Source organism: Melospiza melodia, chromosome Z, assembly GCF_035770615.1.
Source record: "Melospiza melodia melodia isolate bMelMel2 chromosome Z, bMelMel2.pri, whole genome shotgun sequence".
Classification (NCBI taxonomy): domain Eukaryota; kingdom Metazoa; phylum Chordata; class Aves; order Passeriformes; family Passerellidae; genus Melospiza; species Melospiza melodia.
Genome location: NC_086226.1, coordinates 79,188,957 through 79,216,329, shown reverse-complemented (window position 1 = coordinate 79,216,329; position 27,373 = coordinate 79,188,957). Strand labels below are relative to the sequence as shown.

General features: G+C 38.9%; 1 protein-coding gene across 3 annotated transcripts in view; it reads left to right on the top strand.

Moving 5' to 3' along the window:
• The window catches only part of FBN2 (fibrillin 2), a 124,484-nt gene that overhangs the window by 41,651 nt on the left and 55,460 nt on the right, over positions 1–27,373 (top strand). For all 3 annotated transcript variants that reach the window (XM_063180437.1, XM_063180436.1, XM_063180438.1), the window contains 10 exons: positions 2,324–2,443; positions 3,004–3,129; positions 3,762–3,884; positions 4,911–5,033; positions 10,357–10,509; positions 11,477–11,530; positions 15,073–15,198; positions 17,948–18,073; positions 23,167–23,286; positions 26,658–26,795. In XM_063180437.1, the coding sequence (XP_063036507.1) occupies positions 2,324–2,443; positions 3,004–3,129; positions 3,762–3,884; positions 4,911–5,033; positions 10,357–10,509; positions 11,477–11,530; positions 15,073–15,198; positions 17,948–18,073; positions 23,167–23,286; positions 26,658–26,795 (1,209 nt within the window). The remainder of the gene's footprint in view (positions 1–2,323; positions 2,444–3,003; positions 3,130–3,761; positions 3,885–4,910; positions 5,034–10,356; positions 10,510–11,476; positions 11,531–15,072; positions 15,199–17,947; positions 18,074–23,166; positions 23,287–26,657; positions 26,796–27,373) is intronic.

Sequence of the window (27,373 nt, the reverse complement as noted above, 5' to 3'; positions counted from 1 at the left end):
TTCGAAGCTTAAGTCAGCTGCTTGATGGAGAACCTCTGCATTCCTGCTGTAGAATTTATAAACTTACAGACAGATCCTTTGGAGCATGAACTTGGGCTTTTATTGAAGCAAGTTGGAGCCTGTAATGGCGAAGATCCTAAATGTCATTCTCTTCAGGAAAACTCAACAAAACAGATGAGCACTGTGTCAACTATTTATAAGTTCCCTCTGTGCTCCCTTATAATGAGGCAAAATGTAAATACAGTAAATTCATTTGAATTAGGGCACTTGACAAAAAATTGTCGTCAAGATGTGATCCAGAGCTTGATGTTCTGTTGGTAGCTGAGGACTTGGTTCTGAAGGGGTGGTGTTCAATCCTCCTTCACCCCTTTCTGTATCAGCTGAGCACTGAGGAAAAATCACCTCTGGTGTAAAATCACCCCACTCATGACAAAGAGCATCCCAACATAGAGGCATGGCAGAGAAGCTTGAGGACAGGGAACTACTACAGTGGCACAGACTGGCATGTAAAAATTCATGGTTAAATACCTCTGTATTCAGGTTAAATACCTCTGTATTTAACACCCTGAATTCCTCTTTATCTCCTCTCTGTTCCTGTGGTTTTACTGCAGTGATCAGTGGGTATGCAAATGTAAATGAGCTAGTTACTTGTGAGGGGAGCTGTTTGGGTCTTCCATTTGCTTTTCCTTTATTCATTTAGCTGTTTACACAGATTGTATCTGGGCACCAAGAGTGCTGTTAACCAGGCAATTATATCAGTGACTTGTGTAGACACAGATTCTTTTCCTATGGTGATGCTCTGGGTTTAAACTTTGTGTTCATTAACTCAGTAATTCCTGTTAAAAATGGGGTCTTATTTATGATAAAATTAGAACAAAAGGAACCTTTTGCCATCTTTTATAGTGATTTTAGAAGTTGTTTGTGGAACAGCACTTTCTAGAAAATACACATTAACATCCTTATGATTTCAATTTCTTGTTGCATCCCAGTATTCTCAAGATGTTATGAGCTAACCTCTAGGACCAGATTTGATAAGGAGTGAGTGGAAATGATCATGAAAATTGCCCTGAGGTTTTCCTGGTATTTCTGGAAGCATGCACTGCAAGATGCATGGGAAAATCATCATTGTTAGGAACTGATCAGCTTCAGAGTTTCTTACGGCAGCTTTCAGCCAGATGCCAGAAACTCCTGCAAATCACTGCTGGCTTTCTGCTGTTAAAAGTCTGCCTGAATGAAGAGATGAGTAATTACAAGAGCGTTGTAAGTGAAGGGCCTAGCTGGAGGAAAAAGTCGAAGTAGCAAAAATTGCTGATAAAGAAATGGGGGATTTCATCAAGGGATCTATTTGTCCCCTGTAAATTGAGCTCTAACAGAGAGCACCTGCTTAGGTCATCCTTTAGGATCTGCTATGGGGACTGATCCAGCATTCCTGCCCTACCAGTGGGATACACCCACTCTGCTCCAGTGGATTACAGGGTTCTGGAGGGTTTACAGAAGAACAATTGTTATTTTAGATCTGGGAATAGCTGTCGTGACCAGAGACACCTCTGACTCACTGGTAACTACTGGATATCAAATTTGGGAAAGGGTTCTTGAAAAGAACCGTGGAAGTTTTCAGAGCCCCATGTCAAACGAGAGTTATTTCTGACATTTCAGTTGGTTAAAATGTGTTTGGTTGCACCCAAATACCCAAAACTTTTCGAAAGGAGAATAAGGTACATTACAGAAGAGGGTTAGGTTAAATCTGGCATTACTCAGTGCAAAGACTGGGGTTGAGGGTGCAGTGGGGCATAAATGTTTGAGATGTGGTGCACAGACTGTGGTCTCATTAAGAATCCCTCCTGCTGGTGTGCAGCCCCTCCTCAGTTTTTTACTGCAAACCTGTAAAATAATAGGGGTGGGTTTTGGATGCCGTGGTTTGCTCTCATTTAAAGTGCCTGTTTTGATTAGTATTGTTTTTTTCTCGTGAAGGAGCATAAATGGCCATTGAGTTAAAAGAAACTGCGTTGTATTAAATCAACCATAAAGGCAACCATCAGGTCTCAAAATCCTCAAGAAGATTCTTCTTCTGTTGTCCCCCAGGATGCTTACAAATGATGCAGTGCCACTTCACTTCTTACAAATGCCTGCCCAACTGAACCAGGAACAGCCCCGTGTTCCTGGCAAAGCAGTGATTCTGCACCAAGAGCAGGCTTTAGTAATTAGCATTTGGCTGCTAGTTACCATCTTTTGCACTCAGAAGCTTCCAGATTGGGGGGGGGGGGGGGGGGGGGGAAGTTGTAGATTTTGTGAAGTCCCTAATGCCTCTCTGTGCTGCCAGCAGATGTTGATGAGTGCACATCAAACCCCTGCTCCAATGGGGACTGTGTCAACACACCTGGTTCCTATTACTGCAAGTGCCACGCAGGTTTCCAGAGGACTCCCACCAGGCAAGCCTGCATTGGTAAGAAAACTGCTCCGTGGCTGCTGGCATTGCAGGTGTTCTGAGCCCTTGCATCAGACTCTGTCTGAATTTGGATTTGAAAGATAGGAGTGCAATTTCAGTACATCCCAATGTTAAATCAGTTCTAGATTTGGGCTGCCACCTCATTTGTTTTGTTGTTGTTTTTTAATATTTATCCATTATTCTGGAATATCCATTCGGAGGATTTCCCAGGCAAGAGTTCTAAAAAAAAAAATTTAAAAATTGAATGACAGGTGCTTTTTTGTGTATGCATGCAGATGAAAGTAGTAATCATATTTTAAAAGTATTCATGAAGAAGTTGCAAAGCTTCACAAAAGGTAGCATTTGCTGTACGTGTCTGTAAAAATATTATTTTTCCCTGATGCAAGGAGACTAAAATCTTAACTTACTTTTGAACTTTTTTCTAAGTAATGTTTGAGTGACATGCCAGTACTTTTCAAAGCACTAATTGCCTCTGAATGCATTTTTATCTTAACTGTAGTTCTCTGTTTGTGCAGGATTTTGTTTGTTTGCCTTGGTTTGTTTTTTCTTCCCCTTAGATATTGATGAGTGTGTTCAGAATGGTGTTCTTTGTAAAAATGGGAGGTGTGTGAACACTGAGGGAAGCTTCCAGTGCATTTGCAATGCTGGGTTTGAGCTGACTGCAAACAGAAGAAACTGTGTGGGTAAGGACCCTTCTAAAGAATGGGGCAGGCATTAGCTTGGTGGTTCTAGAAATTGTGCTTCATACTAGAGCTGAGGATCACTAAAGATTACCTTTTTTGAAATACTGTGAACTTACAGGCCTTTGATTCAAATAGTTATTGTACAGAACCATATGATCTCAAAGAAAATTTGAGATAATTTTTGTTTTTGAAGCTGCACCTCTCCTCAAGAGTCCTAAGAATATTGTTTTTCCATAAACCTTCACAGCAAATGATCCATAAATCAGCGTTGCTGAAGAAAACACCTGTTTTTAAATTTGGCTGCACGGTGTCAAGAAAAACCCTAGCTAGATGAACAACAAGCTCAATTCTCTCAGGCAATGGAAAATATTTATCCTCTCATGTATGAAAGAAAGACGCACCCTGTCCTTTCATACACAGCCTGCTGAAATATGCAAAGCAACTGATCAGAACATGAAAAAAAAATTGCTGCTTTTTATGTGGAGTGAAAACTCTTGAGATACCACAGTTATGATCAGAAATTAATCTTCAAGTGAAGGAATGTGCCACACCTGTCCTGACTGATTATTTTCACTGTGTTGTCTTCTGGAGGGTGAGAAACTAAAATCAGTTTTCTTTGCAATGTTTTGTAGACCACGATGAGTGTGCCACCACAAACATGTGCCTGAATGGGATGTGCATAAATGAGGATGGGAGTTTTAAATGCATCTGTAAACCAGGATTTGTCCTGGCTCCAGATGGACGTTACTGTACTGGTATGTGAAATTTGGGGGGGATACTGATGGAAAATGGCTTTTCCTGTCTGTTCATCCCTGCAAGAATGGCAGTCTGGTAACATGGATTGATTCAAAGCCATGTAACACCTTGCTGCTCACTAAAGTAGATTTCTTTAGCTGCCTGCAAACAGATCTGTAATTTACTGAAAGAAGTACTTAATAGTGTTAGGAAAGCCACAGTGATCAATAAATTAGCTTCTGAAAAATATTGAAGCATTGTAAATACATAAAAATATTCAGGCCTTTTGTGAAATGGTAAAGTGAGCAGCAGTATGGTAAATTTAAGAGGTTTGAAAGATTTTACATTGATGAGCCCCACCCACACACACATATTTTCCACATCATTTTTCTAATAATTCAGAGCGCATAGCACTTGAGCCATTTTACGGGTCACACAGCATTGTAAACTTCTTAAAGTGCAATCACTAAAAACTTCTATTAAACATTTTGAGAATACAGTCTGATTTAGCACCAGTTTCAGCAAACTAATTGAAAATACCTGTTGCTGCCCACATAGGTGTGCTTGGACTTAAGCCACTTCTAGTAAATAATCTAAGTTGTTAGTCTTCTGATTTGAATTTTAACCATTTCTACAGTTGTGCTTTTCTTAATAACATGTAGTTGTGCTTAGAAATTGATGACCCCTTAAAAGTTCTTTGAAATTAAAATTAACCATCATAAGGATATTTTGTGTCTGGTGCTCTTTAGCCATACTTTAAAGCAAAATTAAAATATGGGATGGACAAAGGGGAAAATTTATCATTGATTTTGCTTAATGTAGAATATGAAGTACCTCTAATCCTAAAGTTCTTCTGCATGTTTTGGGGTTATTTTATTTTTTTGTGCAGCTGGAATTTTGATTATTCCAAGATTAAATTTTTATTAGAAATAGAACAAAGATGCTGTTATCTATTATCATAAAGTAATTTGATAATGTTCTGAAACTATTAGCTGTAATCTTGCTTAAAAACAGATTGATTGCCGAAGTGTCTTGCCTCCTCTTAGATATTGATGAATGCCAGACATCAGGAATTTGCATGAATGGCCATTGCATAAATACTGAAGGCTCATTTCGGTGTGATTGTCCACCTGGCTTGGTTGTTGGAGTTGATGGTCGTGTGTGTGTAGGTAAGTCAGTTTTATTCTTTTCTCTTCATGGAAAAACAAGTGGAATTATCAGGTTAATTAATTATCGAATGCATCAAATTATTTCCTTCTAAATAATGTTGACATCAAACCACAAACAAGATGCAGTCCCATAATCCTGTTGTCAAAAGACAAGAAATTAATTTTCTCTCTCCAATGAGGCAGTACCTCTTGCTTACCTGTTACTTATATAAATGTAAGCTTAAAGTGCCTGCTCTGCCTGGCACTTTTTGGTTTTGAGACATACCCTTTCTCGTCTGATGAAAAATAGTATTTTGCCATGTAATCAGCCTCTTGTCCTCTCAAATGGTACTGGTTGGAATTTCAGAGATTGTTTACTAAGCTCTGCTAGGAGCTCTAGCATATCTCCAGGAAGCTCGTGGGACAAAAAATAGGTAATTTTCAAGCTGATGAATTAAATAAGTATAGAAAGCAAGAAGTATTCAATCCCTTCTTCTGTGCTGATTGCTGGTGAGGAGGGAGGAGAGGAATAAATATTTGACAGAGATTTCTGAGAGTTATGATACTGTGTGTACTTTGCAAAGTTCCTTGATTTAATCCACAGGATTTTCCCTGTGTGTCTCAGAGCATCAATTCTGTATCCCCAAAATGTCTCCTTCCCCAGCTCCTGCATGTGTCTGTCATCAGGCACGTTACTGAACAGAGACTCCACAAGAATCATATTTATTAATTGGTAATTAACAATTAATGACTGTTCTTGCTGATGGACTTACGGATGTTGTATCTGCCTTTGTCTTATCAGCATATTTCCAGGTAAAGGAAAACCAGCATCACAGTGCTTTGGAGGTTCTCACACCTAAGGGATGGGACATACCAAACCCTCATGTTGCTCATTTCAGATAACATTTCAGATGGTGCTAAAGTTCAAAAGTCTTCAAAACAAAATTTGGGACAAGTGTTTCTACCAAGTGCCAGCACAAGCTAGCCCCTTCTGTTACCACTTCAGCTTTAAAAATGCCTGATAAAAAATGAGGGCTGTCTTAAAAACATAGGCTCAAATAAAGCCACAACACATTCTCAGTCTCTCAGTTGGAACACAAATTTTGTTGTTTTAAGTAAATTAAATGTTCTAGTAAGCAAAGCTGTACTGAAGGTTGAACCAACAAAAGCAAGTTGTGTTCCCTCCTGTGTGGTAGCTGAGTTGTTTTCTTCTGGTTTATTAAAAGTTTGGAGAAAAGCAGTGAGAAGTAAAACAATGAGAAGAGACCTGTAGTACTGTTTTAAATATTGGAATTTCACTGCTCAGTGGCACACCAACAAAAACAGATTTGAGTACAGGCTGTTCAGTACCTTTTTTGTGTTCCAAGTTGGCCTCATCTTTACCCCTGTCAGTGATACAGCTGCAAAGAATCAATACAGTACTCAATTTTCTGTGCTTTCATTTACCTAATGTTGCCACAGTGCTAGCAGCAAAAGGCTTGACAGGTTGGCCATCATCTGTGAACACCATTTATTTAGAAGTTACGTGTTACACAGCTTTAAGGCTTTCCATAAATGCTTACATTTTCAACAGGAAGTTCCCTTCACAGGACAAAAAAATCTTAAAGCAGAATAATGATCTAGTTGGAAAATTCATTAAAAAAAGATGATGTAATTATTCCAGCCATAAAGTAACATAGCAAATTTTAAACAATGCATAACAAAATATCCTCACACATGACTTGAGAGCAGAATTTCCAAGCCAGTCCACTGTTCCGAATTGTGTATGTGTGTTTATATATAATCCACATGCTGTATTAACTACATGAATTCTGTGTCTGGCTATTCTATTCCATATATTGCATGACCTAAATAGTACTTTTCAGACATTCTGGCTGCTAGAAGATCACTGGTAGTTTGAAAATTAATAACTTAAATTGGAAATCTTGTAAGAACATTACCACAAGTCTGCTAGGTAACCAGCAAGGAACATAAAATCTGAGAGCCCACAGTCCAGCTGCCCCTTCTTTCTCTGAGCTCTATTTTATTTGTAAATAATGACCTTGATCCTGGTGGGAGTGCACACAGAAAGGAAATGCTGTTTTACTTAGTATTTATAAGTATGGTTGAGTCAATCACAGAATGTTATACAAGCTTGAAAAAGGTACAGCACAGGGGAACAAATGCTTGGAAAAGGAACAGTTACAGAGTCATGGAACAGCTAGATAAATACTTGGAGCCAAACTTCCAATATTTGAATATTTGCAGGCTTTTTAGGTTTGGCTGTACTTCCAGCTGCAGCCCCATGCTTGGACACCTCAGCTGGCTCTGTGTGTGAGCGTGTATCACCTCAGAACTTGTGCTGAGCTGTGGCTCCAGCTTCACACAGCGTTGTTTGTTCTCTAATGAGACACTTCTAATTACCTCTGCCCAGAGCCAGAGCCATCCAGGACAGAGTAACCAAGCTTTGTTTTACCCTGGTAATTTTGTAGAGCCAAATGGGTAAGTGTTTGTCATTTGTCCTTCTAAGGCTCCTGGGTGGGTGCAATGACTTTCCCTGAGTGTGGGTCAGGCACTTGTGCACCTGATACTGACCACAGATGTGGTGATCATCATTTTTGTAGGTGTTGAAGTGCTATGCTGCCAAATTTAAGAGTGTAGAAGTGCCATGCCGTGGGACGGAGTGGAGAGTCCCATAAACAGGTCCAGGGCAAAAAATAAATTCTTGGTGCTCTGGAATGAGTAGCCAAAGCCTAATCAACCTAAACATGGGGAGAAGCAGAGGTTCATCAGTAAGTGCAGACTCAAAACTGTTGTGGAATGGAGAGCTGAGCTTCGTGAGGTGCCTGCAGCAATTGAACCATCCACAAAGAGGTGCCTGTCCTCATTCTTGCTCGCAGCACAGCCCAAGGGGGGCATTCTCCTTGTCACACAGCTGCTGGGGCAGAGGCAGCTTGGTTCTTCATCCCTCACAGGCTTGGTGAATCACTGACTGTGTAGATCAGACTGTTTTCCTGTAACTAGGCATGACATTGTCCCCAGTTTCTCTGTGTCACTTCTCTAAAAGCACTGGTGTGCTCTGAGAGCACTTGCTCTCTTGTGCAGAGCAGTTGCTCAGTACATCTGTAGCTTCCTTCAGCTATTTCCCATACTCCACATCTTTGAAAACCTTCCTCCAGAGTATTTCTTCCACACTTTCCAGTCTCCTGTCCCTCTGCAGTTTCCCTTGGTGCCATTTCCTTCCCTTGACTTGCTTCTCCATTCCCTCACAGGCACATAACTAGGGGGAAGCCTCCCCTTCTGTGACAGGGCAGTGATTGAAGTCCCTTTGTTCATGGCAGAACTTGTGGGTGGCAACTGGACTTGTCTGAGAAGGAGGGAAAGCATGTGATGCCACTAATTATTTTGCCAAGTAAATGAACAGAGATTTCTTGTGCAAAAGTCCTCGACTATTTTCAAGCATCATAATCTTTTCCTGATGTCAAGTGCAAGCAAGTTGTACTGGCTTCACCTAGATTCTTGGCAGGGAAAAAAACCTCTAAAATCTAGGGCATATGTAGCTGTGCTCCAGAACTATGTGTTCTATGCGATACCAAAGGCAAGTGAAAACATTTATGTGCAGGCAGCACTGTTATACAGGAGCCAGCTTACAACACTCAAAGGGCCGACAGAACGCATAAGGAATCGCCAGTTCTTATTTAGGTTGGCGCTGGATGTTCAATATTCACTGTAAAGCTTCTCATGCAACTTTCCTTTGTTGTTTTGGGGTCATACTTCAAGCAAGGAGCTGTCTGGATTCCCTCAAACTCGTTTCAGTTTCTGAGTCCACTCAGGCTCGTGTCCAGGCCACAGTGCATGGTGGTTTTACTGGGGAACTGTCAAGCAGCATGAATTAAAGCGGTGTTCTGTTCTGGCCCATAAAGGTACCTGAAACAAAGAGTATTTCTGAGCTCCTGTAGAATTTTAGGAGTCAAAAGTAAAGGCTGATTATCTATATCCTGCTACAGTTCTCAGCTACACATTTTTAGAAGGACTGTCCAATTACATGCTTGTTCAAAGATCTCTAATACTATCCTGTAAGCAAACATGGGGAAAAGCATTCAAGTTTAGAAGGACCAAAACCAGAAAAGTACAACAAAACCCCAAAGAAATGTACACAAAGCAGTCTCAGAGACATTCTCATAGTTCTTGGATAAGTAGGGGAGATTAATATTCCTGTAAAGGTAAGTATAGAGGTATGTCTTGTAAGACATTTCTTGCATCTTACTGGCCAAGGCTGTCAAATTGATTTATGTGATTAAATCAGCTGTAAGATTGGCAGTGTGTACGTGGTGAATCTTGCACGTCTGTGGTTGGCCTGTATAATTTTTCTGCTGTCTTTTTTTTGGACTGGTTTTCGGGGTTGAAGAACCTTTCAGATGTTCTGTGTTTTGTTTGTGTGACAAGTGGTGGTTTATCCGGCCCACCATTTCCAGGCCTCTCCCCAAGGATGGCACTTTAACTTCCAGAGTGTGTTTTTAATCACAAACCCCCTGAAGGTGCTTATAGTCTGGACAGTATCACTGCTTTCCTCACTGCCTAGTGTGTGTAAAATTTGCTAGATTGCTGTTCCCAGCTAGATTTTGGGGCCTCTTTGGTGTGCTAAACCAGCACTGGTGTCTGTTTAGGTATAAACCTATTAAGATGGTCATGTCACGTAAATGCTTGTGTGAATAATCTGCTAAAATTGCACTTCTGTTCATGATTTTGTAAATACAGCTGGAGACCATGCTCCTCCTTCCAGAAGCTGGTATAATATCCCATATTATAATATAATATGTATATCTCAATATATATATATATATTTATATTATTTTGGGATATTATGGGTAATATGGGATATATGTTGGGATATATATATATATATATATATATATATCCTAATACACTATCCCATATTACCAGCCCTGTGCTGCTGATGGGTTATCCTATCTGAGGAACCATTCTGGAACTCAGAGATGTCTGTGGTACTTCCCAAAGGGAAGAATCAGCCACCCCATGCTGATCCAGGCTGTTCTGTGTTTCTTACTGGGACATTTGTTGATGGATTTACAGAGCTGCTTTGGGGTGTGGGCCTTTGCTGGGTCCTTTGGAATGCCTTTGAATGTGGTCACAAAATCCTAGTTTAGGTGGTTTGAAAGTGCTTTGGGGAAAGCTCCAGGAGGCAGCCACGCTGAGAATTGGCCTTGGTCTCATCAGGATTTTTAAGGCAGCGCAGATGTAGCCAGTGTGGCCTTTTTATTGACCAAAAATAAGGGATAATATGCATACATTTAATTTTCAGCCTAAGGAAGTAATTATTTCTCCCCTTGTCCTTTATCTCTAGATACTCACGTGCGCAGCACATGCTATGGGGGCATCAGGAAAGGGCTGTGTGTCCGTCCCTTCCCTGGGGCTGTGACAAAGTCTGAATGCTGCTGTGCCAACCCTGACTATGGCTTTGGAGAGCCGTGCCATCCCTGCCCTGCTAAAAACTCAGGTACAAGTTTTGTGTTTCCTTGAGTGCTGCAGTGAACACACAGACTTTAAACTTTAAAATTGTTGAAATTGCATTGTTGGTTTTTATTTCATGCCCAAAAGAAAAATGAACAGGGTGAATTTGGGTTCCTGAATTAAGTGTTTGCTCTAAGTAATAATTGTTGCAAGAGAATAAGCAGAATTCTTCAATGAATCTGTAAATTTCCTCTTCCAGTCAATCCAGCTTAAAAGAGCAGCCCATATTATTTCTAGAAATATGTGTTTCATTTTATAAGAATCAATTCTTTAAGTAAACCTGGGAATTGATTAAAAAAAACATCTCTTGACTACAGAGCTGAGGTGGTGCATCTTGGACAGAATTTCCATTTAGTATTAATAGTATAGCAGAAAACTATTAAGAAGAAAACAAGTAAAACTGACAGTGTGGTTAAAAGCAGTAACTTGAGAGGACAGTCGTGTCAAGATTGTAAAGAAATCACCTAAGTTTTTAACTCTGGTCATCTAAATATGGTTTTGTATGTATATATATATATATATATATATAACCAAACATAAATATAAATATATATATATAAAAAACCAAACTCCAAACTTATATTTTATTTACATATATATATATATGTATGTATATGTATATATATAAATATATATATATTAAAAATATATATATACATATAAAATACAAAACCAAGCTTAGATGACCAGAGTTAAATAAATATAGATATTTATTTATTTATTTATTTATATATATATATATGAAAGTTCAGGATGAAGCGCTACCTTACATAGATTTAACTAACTTATCTATAAATGGTTATTTCATGTGAACATTGGCATTTCATTAGTTACATGGTAGAAAAATCACTTTGGGAAAAAAAAAGTCATGTGGGTTTAGTTTAGAATGAAAGAAGGTGAAATACTGGAAATAACATTTTCTTTTCCCCAACATCTCCACCTCAACTGAGCAGCTGAGTTCCATGGCCTGTGTAGCAGTGGAATAGGTATTACTGTTGATGGAAGAGGTATGTTGCATATTTTTTTTAATATATACGATTGTCCTAGTTTAGTCCTTAGATTGTCCTTAGTTTAGGGCAAATTTTGGGAGGAAATTTCTGAAGTATTTGTTTCTAGAAGGCAGATTTAAGTGGCCCCTTCCCCAGGAAGTTCAGGAGGTAAATTTCTTTCAAGAAAAGTGGGCAAAAATGTTTATTTAACAACATTTTGTGGTTAACATTCAGATGTTGTTACATTGAAATTTTAACAACTGATTAACGATTTAATAATTCAGCATCATAAAGTCACTCCAGGACAATGATTCAAAGTTTTTAAAAAAAATCCTCAGAATTATTTTTTTGATAACATAGTAGAGTGGAGTTTTAACTTCAAGATTATTATGTTAATTTTAGTATTTTAATTCTCAGACTACAATATTTAAATGTTGTCTAGAGAAAAGGGTGGAATTAATTCTCTAGAAAGTGGATTTTGCCTGACCCTCTCAAGAAAAAAAAGTAATCTGTTTCAGAGTTCTGACCTACAATTTTTTTTTTTGAGATCAGGAATTTTTTTCAGATTAGACATAAAACAGTTCTCTCTCATCTGACAGGAGTCACTTGCATTTGCAGTTGATTTTCAGTCAGCTGGGATAGTAATAGAGCAGTTTTTCACTCCAGATTCAGTGTTCACTCATGGACCGTTTCCATGGACAGACTGTATCTCTGTAGAGTTAAAAGTTGGAAGGGAGCTTAACTGAAAACAACATATCCTTATGAAAAAAAGTCCTGAAACTGACCACTTCCATTTAGTATTGGGAACTGTAAAGCTCCACATCCTTTTCCTAGTACCACAGAGACAGGAATTTTCAGAAACAATGGCTGAGCCAGGTCTGAAGTAGGGGCAAAGCATGCTGCAGCTCCCAGACAAGTAAAATGGGTTGAAGAAGGAATAGGAGGATATAGGAACATAAAATTTATTGCTAGGTATTTGTCTGGTGTGTTAATAATTATCCTTGTCAGCATTAAAGCTCCTATTCTCTACAGCAGAAACAGAATAAGAGCTCCCATCGTTACATATAGCAATAGCCTAAAGAAATTTTAAAAATAGCACTTAAATAAAAGAAATTCTGGTTTTGTTCAGTACTGTAAGTATCTGCGTATTTTTTTCTTAACATGCTGTAAGCTTGTATGAGTGATGTGAAATCCATGGAATTTATGAGTTCTCTCAGTTCACTTTTCGGTGAATTATATATGGTCCATTGAAGAATCTCTAAATCTCAGAGAAGTAATGTCAGCATTCATTAATACTTAAAACAAGCAGCATCCTACCATAACAATTTGCATGCAGCCCGGTGGAGAGGTTCACGTGTCCTTTTGGACACATGGAAAATGCAATTTCTCACTCAAACATTGAAACAACTGCGCTGTCTACCAAGTGCATGACAAAGATCATTCATGTCTCAGCTGAACTTCTCTTTTGTTCATGTTTCCAGAGCAAACACAGGGTTTTCTGTGCCTCTTGTACAGCAGCATTGCAGCCAATTTTCCTGCTTCTGCTCCTGTCACTGCCTACACACTCCTTGTGTGGCTTGTCCTCAAGATCCAGACATGTCTAGTGAGCTACAGAATCCATTTTGCTCTAAAGAAAATACAAATTTGAAGTGGCATGCCAAATCGTATTTTCTTACAAAGTTTTTTGGGCGTCTCGTAGCATTGAGTTTTATCCGGGGTAGCGTGGTTTTTTCCAAATGCGTATGTGATTAAATGTATTAAATCAGTATCTAAACTGCACTGTGATTAAAGAGGAAGTGTTCTTTACAAAAAGTTGGGCCCTACAAGTATAAAACAAGCATTTCTTGAAGTCACAGCTATGCCAGCACCTTTTCTTTCCAGGGTTTGGGAAAGGGGCTATTTAAAGTAATGGGCTTACCGTATGAGAAGAAGGAAAATATTGAAAAACTCTCTTTTCCTCAGAGGCAAGAAGCATTAAAATTAGTCTGTTCCTCTTCTTACCGTTCATATGAATATATTGGACTTTTCCAACTACCGCAGAAATTTTATATGGAACTGTAAATTCAGAGTATATAACTCATCCATCATCCTGTCCTGTCTGTCTGAGAAAAAATTTAAATTTCCAGCAAGTACATACTCAGTGTGCTGTAGTTTTGACCTATGTATTAGGAAAATTTATGTGTCAACTAGTAATTTATAACTTCTTACCTAGATCCCTAAACTAGAGGCACTGGATCCACAGGCTTGGTATTTTGCATCAAGCTTTTTGTTACAAGCATGTAGTTCCCTGTCAGTTTAGGTTGGAAAGGATATCTGGAGATGATCCAACTTAACCTTCTGCTCAGAGCAAGGGTATATTCAAAGTTAAACCATTTCTCAAAGCCTTGCCTGGGGGAATTTGGAAAATCTCCAAGGACAGAGTTCCTACAGCCTCTTTGGGCAGCTTCCTCCACTGCTTAGCCACACTCAAGGTGAAGAATTGTTTTCCTGGTGTTTAATTTAAATCTCCACTGTTGCATCTTGCAAGTGTTGTCAGTTGTGCACCTCAAAGAGGTGGCTCCATCTTGTTTGTAGTCATCTGTTAAAATCAGGCTAACGCTGTTGGGGGTCCCTCTGATATTCCCTCTTTTCAGCTGACCAAATCCAGTCCCTTCAGCCTCTTCTTGCACCTCAGGCACTGATGCTGCTGAGGGAATTTAGCCACACTGACATGAGCTGAGTGTAGTCCAGGAGACACTTGGAGCACTCTGAGGGGAAATTTTCTTAATCCAGGTGATAGTTTAAACAGGGCAGAGGCACTACTGCACCTGTGATTATCAGCACAGATGAAATAATGAGTAATGAATTAATTAGTGATGTCCATACTGGTGGCAGCCTGAACTGCACTGGTCATGCCCTGTTGGAACTCATGCTGAGTTGAGGGGTGTGGGCCAGGTGGAGAGTAAAGAGAGAACCCTGAATTTCATGAGCTTCCAGTTGCTTAAGGCGTCCCAAGTGAATGGGATTCCCTGGAAGCTGCCCTCAGGTTTGTAGGAGCAGAACAGAGCTTTGAGGATGTTTTCATGAGTTCACAAGAGCTCTCTGTTCACACATAAGAAATCAGGCAAAGAGGGGAAAGACCAGCGTGGCTGCGTGAGGATCAAACTGAAGTGTGAGAAGGAAATGCAGTGTCAGTGGAGCCAGGGAGGAATGCTGTGAGGAGCAGAGGAAGGCTGCCCAGGTGTTTAGACATGGGACTGGGAAAGCTGGAGCACTCTGGGGCTGAGTTTAGCAAAGAGTACCAAGAGTACGACAGGCTTCTGCAGGTGCATGGGAGGCTGGAGGAGTGGGCCCGTGTAAAGTGGCCCAAAACTGGAGGCAGTGTTCCAGGTTTGGCCCTCTAGTGTCAAATAAAGGAGAATAATCGCCTCTTTCAGCCTTTGGGCTGCACCTGTGCTGTGCCTTGGCTCTGACTGGGAGCCCCAGCAGGCAGGCAGTCAGGTGTTGCCCACACCTCTCACAGGAGCAGGTTTGTGATACCTGGCAGTGCCTGACTGTCCTGTGTTGCTGTGCTGATGCAGATATTAATGAGTGTGCTTTGGATCCTGATATTTGCTCCAATGGGATTTGTGAAAACCTGCGTGGCAGCTATCGCTGTAACTGCAACAGTGGCTACCAGCCTGATCCTGCTGGAACCAATTGTGTGGGTAAGTTTTGGTTGGTTTTTTTTTATTGTGGATTAATTATTTATCATTTCGTTGATGCTGGTTTGACCTGACAGGATGTAGGTTGCAAGGCATCTGCTTCTTCAAGCTACAATAAAAATGCAAAAAACTTGGAATTATCCTTTTCTCAATCTCTGCATAATTTTTATTCTTACTGTATATTTTGCATACTGTATATTTTACTGTGTTGCTGTTTGGGAGGTAACATTGCAGGTTTCACTTTCCGTCTGACTAATTTTACTATTCATGACCATACATGAAATCCAGTGGGTTTTTGTTTTTTTCTTTTGGAAATTCTTACATCCAGAAAAAGTGTGTTACACCACAAGTGCGTTGTACGATCATGTTGCTTATAGCCTTGTAATTTTAAGCAGAAAGGCAAAATTTGTTTAAACTAAAAGCTAATAGAAATCTCTCAGGAACCATCAGATGTCCAAAGTATTGTCCTTAAGTACTGTGTTTAGCTTGGTAAATTATTGCTTTCTGCACTTAAAGATTTACTGACCTGTCTGCTGGCAAAACTCCAGTTTTGCTGGGGAAAACCTGGTCTATAGCTGCAGTATAGTTTTCATATCAAACATTCCTTCCTGGTGATGCAAAGGAAACACAAAGTAAAGAAAGTGTCTCCTTTCATCTGCTTGAATAAAGGAACTTTACATCTAGTCACTTCCTAAAGCCCTAAATATGACCTTCTGGCAGGAAAAGCACTGGTGTTTTTATTTTTAAAATTCTTCATGTATTCATTCTCCAAGTGGATTTTATTGGAAGGGGTTTTATTTAGCTAGTTACTCTTGGGATTAGGTAAGTGCTAGTATAATCTATGTATTTACTTAAATTAAAGATAAAGCTGACTGAATGTGAGGATGTGTTTATTCTTGGATAGAATTTTTCCATAAAAGAATTTAAGTGTGAACACTCAGATAAAAAGTTGAAAGATTATAATTAATGGCACAATTTATGAGATGCCAGGAAATAAAAATGGTCATCAGTCAGAATGCAGACAGAATTTTTGTCAGGTCTGAGTGGGTTTAAAGCATGAGCTGCATTGTTCAGTGTTTTTACAGAGCTTATACCAACAGATTACAGTCCAAATCTGAAGTTATTATGTGAGATTCTAATGAAATCTGAAGTTATTCTGTGAGATTCTAATGAAATAATGCATTCATCACACTGCACAGTTTGGGCTAAAGCATTGTATGACAACAAGCTCAGAAACACTCTTGAAAATGTCAGTTTACAAATTTGTCCTCCTTTCCTTGGTTGAAATCAGATGAAGTTAGATTAAGGACAGGTTAGGAAAGAAGAGCTTTTTTGTAAATTTATGGCTGCCAGACTTAAATCTTGGATTCATCATCATCAACAAATTTAGGCTTTGTTGTCTGAATCCTACAGGAATAAGCACACACAGGAAAATCTGAAAAGGTTGGGGAAAACAAAATTCACCAGATTGTAGTTATATTGCATTCTCACTTTTCTTCTATATTTTTAAACTTAAAAACTCTCTAAAAATCTGTTTGATTTAAGATTTCAGTTGCAGTATTAGGTTTGGGAAATCAAGCAGTCAATAAGGAGGAGACAGCCTGAAGCAGGATAAAATATCATGTTTATCCTGACTTATCAATATTCTTTATAAACATATGTTATTTTGACATGTGATGGCCATTAAAGGAGTAGGCTTAAAATTATATTTTTTTCTTCTTTCATAGAACAAGTAGTAGGGCAGTGAGGAAGACACATTACATTTTATTAGAATTATTTTCAGTTGGTTTAAAGGGAGTTCAGGGAATTACATTACTATACCTAGTCAATGTACTTGATATCCTGGTCTTAATCCTGTTTGTTTTTAAATTCAGTGTTCCTCTGGAGGGGAGGTGTATGTGTACTCTTGAGATGGCTGCCATGCATGAACCGTACAGGACAGATTTTAATGCACTTCATTGATAACAAAAACAATTTTAGCCTATAAAAGAGAGTTAGAACAGAGTGACAGTGTTTGCAGGGGTCTTAGGATGGGGGAAGAGATGAGGATCTGACTCCATGTTTCAGAAGGGTTGATTTATTATTTTATGATATGTATTACATTAAAACTATACCAAAAGAATAGAAGAAAGGATTTCATCAGAAGGCTAGCTAAGAATAGAATAGCAAAGAATGAATAACAAAAGTCTGTGGCTTGGACAGAGAGTCTGAGCCAGCTGGCTGTGATTGGCCATTAATTAGAAACAACCACATGAGCCCAATCACAGATGCACCTGTTGAATTCCACAGCGGCAGATAACCATTGCTTACATTTTGTTCCTGAGGTCTTTCAGCTTCTCAGGAGGAAAAATCCTAAGGAAAGGATTTTTCAGAAAACATGTCTGTGACAGAACGGTAATTAACACACTGCTGTTTCTGTGCTTAAATAAAACAAATAATTAAAATACTGTTTTCAGAGCAAATAATCCTCCATTAGTTTATATGGTGTGGCCATAGAAATGACAAAGATCGTTGTCATTTGACCAAGGTCAAGGTCATTGACCAAACTCAAATGAACAGGGTCATTGCAGGAAAACACAATTATTCCTTTAAACCTAACCGTGAACTAATTTTTGTGTTTGCTAGTGGAAAGAACAAAACAACTTTAAAGGCAGAGCAGAAATCTTTGCAGCAGAAGCCTGAAAGCGAGTGAGAGCTTTGCAGGTCAGAGCTGTCACTCTGGGTGATGGTGTGTGTGTGTGTGTCCCTGCAGACATTGACGAGTGCTCTGTGAACGGGCTGCTGTGCGACAACGGGCTCTGCCGCAACACCCCGGGCAGCTACAGCTGCTCCTGCCCCCGGGGCTACCTGTTCAGCGCCGAGACAGACACCTGTGAAGGTGAGCAGCCTTCTGCCACACCTGTGTGCACCTCCTGCCACACCTGGTGTGCATTCTGCCGCGTCGCAGCGAAACTGGCGCCGGAGCGGTGGCAGATACCGGAGGAAAAGAGAGAGCTGTGATGTTGCATAAATTTTCACATTTCTCTTTTTATTTCCCTGCTTTTTAGTGTGTTTGGTGTTGCTGTTGAATTTCTTTCAAAGTAATAATTTAATTTGATGCGATTATGTTTTCCTTTGCTTAGCTACAACATTTTTAACGTACAATACGTGGTTGCCTGTGATCACATAGCAGGAGCACCACATCTGCCATTTAGGGAAGTGCATCTGTCTTGATCACAGAGTCTCCTTTTTCTTTTCTCCTTTCTTCTCTCCCTTCACTCTGGGGTGATAGTTAATTCTGCATCAATCCTATTATCTGTGATGCATTCCAGGACCTGGGTATTACTGCCCAGTAGTACTAAAACTGTCCTTCATTTTTTCAGTACAATCAAAATTGCTTTCTTCATAAATATAAATATTTATAAATACTAATATTTATAAATAGTAATATTTAAAAATAATCTTTCTAAATAGTAATATTGCTATTAATGTTAGTTAGTACTTTAATGTTAGTATATACATTACTACAGATGTTAAAGCAGCAAAAATGTCGTATAGCAGAAACTAATGAGCAATTTTAGTTACTAAATTTACTGTACCAAAAAAAGTAAAATTGGAAGTGTTAGTTTATGTGCTAACTCTTAATTAGGATTAGAAGTTGAACAATTTTTCTGGTCTTCTCCTTTTTGTTTAGTTCCACCGTAAATCTCAGTATTTGTAATCATTAGGAAGTTTTTATAGTAAATGGTTTTGCATTTCTTTGAGTGATGGGGAAGCTGTAATTCTTTGTTGCAAAACACTTGTTATGTGAACCAGTGTAATCCTCCAGATTTTTCTGAAGTGGTGGAAGATTTTACTGTCCTCAACTCATTATTATTGATCAGGTAGAAGTTACTGCCATACAGCTAAGGAAACACATAGAAAGGAAAGTGGCAAGGTTTTAAATTCTGGCAGTATAAAATCATTCACATGTTCCATACAAAACGTCTTCACCCCTTCTATGCAAAAGAAATTGCATTCCTTTATATTTTAATACATGTGGGTTTCAGAGGACGCCTTTAGAAGTCAGTTCTTGCTCCTTTTGCTTGTTACAGATTGGTACCACTTGTTCAGAGTGGGGCTTTTCTTGTGCCAGCCCTCGTGGATTTACAAGACTTTCTGTGCCAAGCTGTCTCAGTGCCTACCTGCCCACAGCGCTCAGGAATTTGTTCTGCAGGGTTTCTCTCTGTGATTCGTGTCTGTGCACTGCAAGATTTCTGTCTGAAAACAGTGTACTGTGTGCCCTTAATGCACATGTTTCTTGAGGAATCTTCCAGACAGAGAAACTGGTGTGGTGTGGTGTGGTGAGGGGAGGTGCTCACTACCAAGAACTTCAGAGCATAAAACACTGACCTGAAGCTGGGTGGGTGAGAAGCCAGAATGCAGACAGCCCAGCCAGTCCAGTCCTGTTGAAATAAAACGTATCTGCATTTTCAAACAGTAAACTTGGATTTATTTCTTAATGGTAATGGTACTATTATTGCTAATACATCTTGAGTCTTGTCCTTGGATTGATGTCTAAATTTAGCCAATGAGGTAAAAAAGCTGGTCAGGAAGGGTTTTGTGTAAAAGTGTCTGTAAAAATATTTAATGTTGTGTTTTTACTCACGTTGGCTAGGCAGTAGTAATGCTGGGTTGGCAGCAGAGAAGGAAATTACTCTCTTTCTGCCCAAATCCTCTTTCTCATGATTCGTTTTGGAGTTGTAAGTTCACTGGTTGTAAAAACCTGCTGTAGTCAGGAGCTCTGCGTTGAGCACTGAAAATGCTCTGATGCTTATTAGTCACCAAGAAATTGTTAATATGAATCTCATCAGCAGCTCGGAAGAAACAACAAAACTCTTGTTTTCTTTGTAGTTCAATTGAAATGTTATCAGTTTGTTGCACGGAGTAGGAGATTTGTTTGAGGCACCAGAGTCTGTGAAAGTTGAGATTTTTATGACAAGCTCCATGGTTTAGTTTGTGTTTCCAGTGACATAACTAGTTAAATGTAAACCAGATGTGCTTTGAAGTTCATTTCCAGGAATGTACAGTGGACTGTTTCAACTTTTCTTTCTCTGACGTTTACAATGTACACTCACTTCACTTAAGAGAAAAAAAATTTAAAACACACCTCAATAAATATCTTCATACATAGCATGTACATACAAAATAGTGTACATAGCATTTCTTCATACAAAATAGTGTTAAAATCCATTTGGTTTGTTGCTTGCTCAAATTTAAAAAATTTAAAAATTACCATTTAGTATTATCATGAGAAGCTGTAGGGAAACAATTTTCGGAGTTTGTTTACATTGAGCATGGTATACTTTTTCACTTGATTCAGCAGTGCACTTAATATCGTCTTTTCATTTTATTTTTCTTTCCTGGATGGCAATTTTGAGATGTAGTCAATGCACTATTCTCAGCCTATTGCTATCGAAATTTATTTGGCTTGGGGTTTTGTTTCTTTTTTTTCTTCTTACTTAGCATAGTGGTAAAGTATATAAAATGCAGAAAGGCCTGGAGCATGGCCCATGAAGCCAAGAGAGCTGACCCTACTCTTCAAAAGGTGATGAAAGGTTTTGTCTCTCTATCTCCACTTACTCCCTTCTTTGGTTGTAGTTTCAGGGACATTGGCTTCCAGGTGTGGCCCTCAATTATTTTTGTCAGATTTTCATTTAAACTCTGAAAATTTGAAACAAAAAGATGTCTTTTCTTAGAAGTAAATTGGTTGTAATCCTGCCTTGCTTAATGCCAGGGAAAATCAAAGGTAGGCATGGTGACCTCATATCACTCCCATAAATGTGAAGCAGTTTAACTTCCCTGTATCTTCTTGAAGCGATGATTTGGACAGTGACACCTGTCTGCTTTTCACTTTGTCTTGCACATTGGTTGTGTCTGTGCAAACCTCTGTGTGAGGGCAGCTGAAGCTCTTAAAGCAGTGTGACACTTCACATGAAAATCACCCATTTTCAGCTTTAAGTACCTTCACAGATGATGCCTGGTCCCTCGTGGAAATTTCTCTACAGTTGCAACTTATTTAAAGAAGGGAGTAACACTTGTGATTGTTTGGATGGAGAATACATCACTTCTGTTTTGTTAGTTTGTCCTGTCTTTTCAAGTTTTTCTCACTTTTTTTTTAGAGCTAGACAAACTTCTGAAAGCAAGATGGCAGAGGGAGAGGGAGCAAAAGTGTCTTTGTCCCAGAGAATTTATATTCAGAGGATTATTTGACATAAAATAGATACTTAGATTGCTTTTTTTTTCCTGAGTCAGAGTGATTTATGATTTTCAGAACCACTTTGGTTTCTCTGCAAAAGCAGGAGAGAACACTCCACCAACAGGTATTGCTGGCCGGGGGAAGCCAAGGAGTGGGAAGCAACAGAGGCAGGCAGCATTCCTGGGTACTAAAAATTGAGGTAATAGAGTATAAAATATATCCACAGGGAGGAGAAGGCCTTGGTGCAGAGCAGATAATTGCTGGTGAGGACTCCAAATTGCCAGCTTGGATGCAGAGGGACTTGGAGCTTTTTCTGTCAGAATTAACAATGAGGCACATTGTCCTGACCTGATAAAGCCTCTTAGATCTTGCATCCCTGTATCTGTGTAGGATTAATCTGGAAAATGAGCAATCCACAGTTTAAAATCAGGCTTCAGAAACATAAAGCTCAGTTGTTGATCAGAAAGTTGGTGACAGCCAAAGCCAAGTCCTGTTTGCTCTTTGTAGATAAGTCCATTAAGTAAAAGATATGTGAAAGCTGGCTTTTAAATTAAGTGCTTGCTTTTGGCATGAAAAGAGATAACACAGTTTCCAAAGTGTACTGATTCTGGACATTTTTATCTCTCTCTCTTGCTTTCTGTTGTGTTTTTTTTTTTTTAATTAATACATTCATATTATTATATATGTTTAAATACCTGTTGCTTCCTTCACCATGCACATCTCTGGTGAAAGGAAGGCTTGATGCATCATAACAAAATAGCAAATTGTATCTCTTAGAAAACTTTAAAAAAAATACAGAGGGCATTTCAGTTTGTCTTGAAAATGATCTCTTCATGCTGCTAATATCTCTAGTGCTTAGTTAGATACTACATTAGGTTGTAATTAATTTAAATTAAGATGGTTTAATTTATAGATATCAGAAGATATTGCTGAAGCACTGCTAGCAAATATAAGCAAGCACTAAACATTTTTAACTTCAAGCCTGCCAAAGGGAACTGGTTGGATTAGAATGCATGGCTTGATTCAGGATGCATATAAAAAAAATCAGATTAGTTGAGTTGAGAGGGAAATGGTGGATATGCATCAGCAGTCTTCTTGGAGAGAATGTGTATTGTTTCAACCTTAAAACTGATTCCACTTAAAAGAAAAACATCAGCAAATAATGCTGTCTGCAGGGGTCCTATTCTTGCATGTGAACAAGCTTAAAAACCTCACAGGGATGATAAACAGGATTTTGGGGCTAAAGAGCAGTACCAATTGCAACTGCTGTTTCTCCCGCATTTCCATAACTGGAGAATTGCACCCAGCATTGCGATCTTTTGCTTCTGACAGGGTTTTCTTAATTCTTCTCATGGGGCCATAAATGGCAGAAACAGTGAGGGCTTTGTTTGTTCTCTGCATGGTGTGGCTGGGAATGCATTTGCATTCTGTGAACAAAGAGTTGTGTTTTCTCACGGGACAGTTGTAATTGATGCTGGAGAACTTTATGGCCCATGCTGTTGGAAATTAATTGTCCTTGTAGAAAAGGGCCATTTAATAAACACCTCCAAAGTATGGGTACTTCAAAATACAGCCTACCTGTCTGTCCCTGTATCTCTTGATACAAAACTTCTGCGAGGAGAGGAGGGGCACACACTTCAGGCAGTCTTGGCCCCTCACAGTCTACAACAGCATTCAGACAATATAAATTACCGTGGAGTACTTCCCAGAGGCACTCTTTAGTCCTAATAATGCCTTTTGTTTCTGGATTACAGATATAAACGAATGTGAAAGCAGCCCATGTGTCAATGGAGCCTGCAGGAACAACCTTGGGTCGTTCCACTGTGAGTGTTCATCTGGCAGCAAGTTGGACCCTACAGGACTGATTTGTATTGGTGGGTGTTTCCTCCTTTCATTTTCCCTTTTTATTAAAAAAACTTATATATACATAAATATATAGATACATATTCTACATGTATCTAAAAATGTTAGTATCCTTTGAGGATTCTTTTGGAAAAAAAGCAAAATGCTGCAGAGGTTTTATTGGAGTAAGCAGCAACAGTTGTCTGCAGGGTGTCGTTGCCATTGTCTTTGAAAGCCATTCATTAGTGTGGTTTGTTTTTTTTTCCCTTGGCTTTCTAAGAAAACTCAAAAGGGTTGTGGTCTGCTGTACTTTGCAGGTGTTTATAAGCTGCCATTGTTTCATATAATTTGTGTAGCATAACTGAAATTATTGTAAGATATGTGTGCTGCTCTGACTAGTAAATGGTCATTAATAAGTGGGTGTCGTTATTAAGTGGGTGATGCTAATCCTAAATGTTACTTTTGTTTTCATATGGATTTGTTTGACATTTTTCAATCAAATTTTCTTGTCAGGATTTTCTTAAGAAGGAAAAATTAATGCAAAGACTCAAGTTCTTATTTAATTATGGTATTCTTCCATGCCTTAGTGTGTTTTTTAAGTGAATGTTACTTTTCTGCCTAAGCTTTCTCTTACATTTCCGTGTAGCGTACTGGCTGGTGAGGATTATTATTGTTTTTCTAATTTTCATGTTGTGCTAATTTCTTGATATAACCATGCTAACATATGCTTGTTGTACCTCTTATTTTTGATCTTGTGTTCTTGCATCCAAAGGGGCCACATGTTCACAAGGAGCCCAATTATAACAATGTTCCGGATTTACTTTGCAAATGTTTTTTTTTTTTTGATTGTTTACAGTACGAGGTCCCATTTGGCCTGAAAAGCAGTGACAAATTACATAAAATATAAACAAAAAAATGAGCTGAGTAGTCAGATAAAAACTGAAGAATAGGATCCAGCTACACACTGAGAGCCTAATCATTAGTTTTTCATGTCAACAAAAACAGTCTCAGGAACCATGTTTTTCCACTAAAAGTGTGAATATGTTAAGACAGAAGGGTCAGAAGTAGAGCTGGTGCAAGGCATACAGATTTTTACTGCTAGAGCCCAGTTCTTCCACCTTGGCCAAAATTCCATTGGCATTGGAAGCAATGAGAGGAGGGCAGGCTGGGTTACTGAAAAATAAGTGAGGGGTTGGAGATTACAGATGACTTACTGTGTGGAAAAACTTAAAAGTGTTCTTATCAAATGTATGCCATTTTAAATGTCAAGCTGATTTTCCTCCATTACCCCTGTAGAGAAAAACTTGAATATATTCGTCCTGTTTTTTTTTTAGCCGATTGCTTCTGTCAAGCACTGCTGTAGCAACAGATACCTTAGTCCTAAATATAAATGAAGGGCTAAAATAATATTGAAGTTTAGGATTTTTTGTGTTCTGCACAGGAATGATCAAAATAAGGTAATGTCCGATTCTGACAAGTTTATTTTTTTGTATTTTCAAATTTGCTCTCCTGTCAGAACCAGAATCAGTACCACATTATTCAGCATAGATGTTAGCCATTTGTCTCTTTCTGTGAGCTTTCCTGGGCAGATAGAGAAAAATCCATTGCTCAAATTACAGTGATTTGCACTCAGATTTAAACTCCAGCCTTCAGCAAATGAGGGCTGTAAGTTCAGCAGTTACAAAACTTGCCCATGGGCAGCTTTTGCAATATTAAGACCATGCTCATGGAGGCAAAAAAAGAGTTGTTGTTTTTGAAGCATATTTGAAGTATACAAGTGTTTCACTGCTATTTTGGGAATTGCCCATAATTCAGATACAGCCATTTGTGCTTTTTGAAATACACACTTTTACATGCTTTTTGCACATATTTTAGTTAAGATTTTTGAAGTTCATACAGTGCACAATAAGTAGGATGCCATCTGCCTCTATTATGCATATATTCTTCTTCAAGTCAGAATCAAAGAGATAAGAGCAGCAGAAGGAATGCTTTGATGTTGGATAATAACTCTTTCACAAAAGATTTTTGTCTGGACAAAAGAGATGATGCAAAATAAAGGAATAGCCTGAAAAGGATAAGAAAAGCAGACTTTGGCAGAATAGTGTGGTGTGAGCAGAAGCACCTGCTAATTTGTAGAATATAAATAATTTCTGAGATATTGGTATTGATTTTTTGCTCCTATAAAGGCAAGTTGGCAAGTAAAAGGAAATAATGTTGAGCTCTGTATTTATGCACTTGTTCAAGTTTGGAGCTCAGTCCCACATGTTTGAGACCAATGTTAACCTAAATAATACAACTGTTTTACACTTAGCTGTTCATGAAATACCCTGCCCAATTTCTGGGGCTGATTTCACTCACATTATTGGGTGATGTTTTTTTCTTGTTGCTTCAACCTAAGAAAAGTCGTGCTCCTTGTGGTCTGCATCATTTTTAATATGACAGCTTGGTAGAAAATGTGAAGCTGTTTGGAAGAAAATAAGTTGGAATGATTCTGTTTTGAGCAAGTTGTTCCTGAGCATGAGGTATTGGTAAAATGGCTTTTGGCACATACAATGCATGTAAATCTTAAAGCCAAATCCTATTTTCCTTTCATTATTGATCAAACTAAATTTGTCTGGGTCACTTTGAACTCTTGAGTATGCACCTACTTCTAAACCCTGCCCAGGCTGAGCTTCCATTTTAGGTCTGACCTTACAGGCTGCTTTTGCTGTCTGATCACCAATCCTTAAGACAGGATTGCCTGTCCCAATAAATGTTGTACCATTTGAGGGTAACCTTGGTAAGATGGGGAAGTGTAAAGGTGTTGAAGGTAAAACTTACAAAGTATGTGCCTGATTTGAGATCTGACTGACTTTCCAAAGTGTAGCTAATGCAGCAGCAGAATCAGACCCCTAAAATAGTACGGAACACTCCTACCCACCGTGTTTTTATTTTATTTTTAAACTTCCTTACAACCTTGAAGGCTTCCCTTTGAGACAGACAAGAACACCTGCATTTCAGAAGGGGTTCAGGCAGACACCCAGGAAAGGGAGTTCCAGGTTGGGATCTCTACTTTTGTCTATTTTATATGGATCAGCCACTAGCTGAAAGAAATTAATAAAACCGCTGCAGTCTCTGGAAGACCTCTGCCAGCTGTGGGACCTGGATTGTAAAATGCCTCAGGCAGTGTGGTTTGTTGGTCACTTTCAGTGATAGTGCTGTCCCTTTACACTAAAAGAAAATATTTAGTTTAAATAAATAGCACTATTTATCTAAACTAAACTGTGTACAAAATCACTCTAATGGAAGTTTTTTCTTTTTAAAGAGAGCCTGTGCTCCCTTGGTACTCTGCCTGCTGGTGTGGCATGCCAGCTCTTCTGGCTGTGACAATTCTGTGTTGTTTTTGCTTTCTGTTCTGCTGCAGACAGCCTGAAGGGGACTTGTTGGCTTACTATCCGAGACAGCCACTGTGAAGTCAACATCAACGGTGCCACGCTGAAATCTGAGTGCTGTGCCACCTTGGGAGCAGCTTGGGGCAGCCCATGTGAACGCTGTGAACTGGGTATGCTCCACCATCCTGCATCTTTTGGGAGAAGGGAATAAGTATCATTAGTAGATTCCTATTGTCTCTCTGTATAAAAAAAAACCCAAACAGAAAAACACCCCCAACAAACAAAACAAAAAAAACCAACCAACTAAAGTAAACTAAACAAAAACCACCAAAACCAGCTCCCGTCCCAAAAACCTAAGAAAAGAAGTTGTCTTCTTTAGAAGTTATCTATTTTAGACTTGTAATCTGCACCATCAGGGATCATTCTAATAACTTTGAAGCATACCAGGAAATAACATGTGAATGGACCTCTTAATGGCTCCAATATGTTTCATTTCCACAAGGACTATATATTGACTGGGATAGAGAGGTAAAGGACTAAAACAGTAAAGTGAAATATCTGGTAAAATTCATTTTTATGATGTGGGCTGTTAACACTTTTTTTCCCAGCTCTTTTCAAACTTGTAGCTCGCGTACCATTATTGACTGCAGAAATTGTGCTGCTATTAGATTTCAGGGCTACTTACAGAAGCTGGGAGCAGCAATGCTCACTGTACTCTAGTTTATGGCAAAAATACTGATCCCCTTAA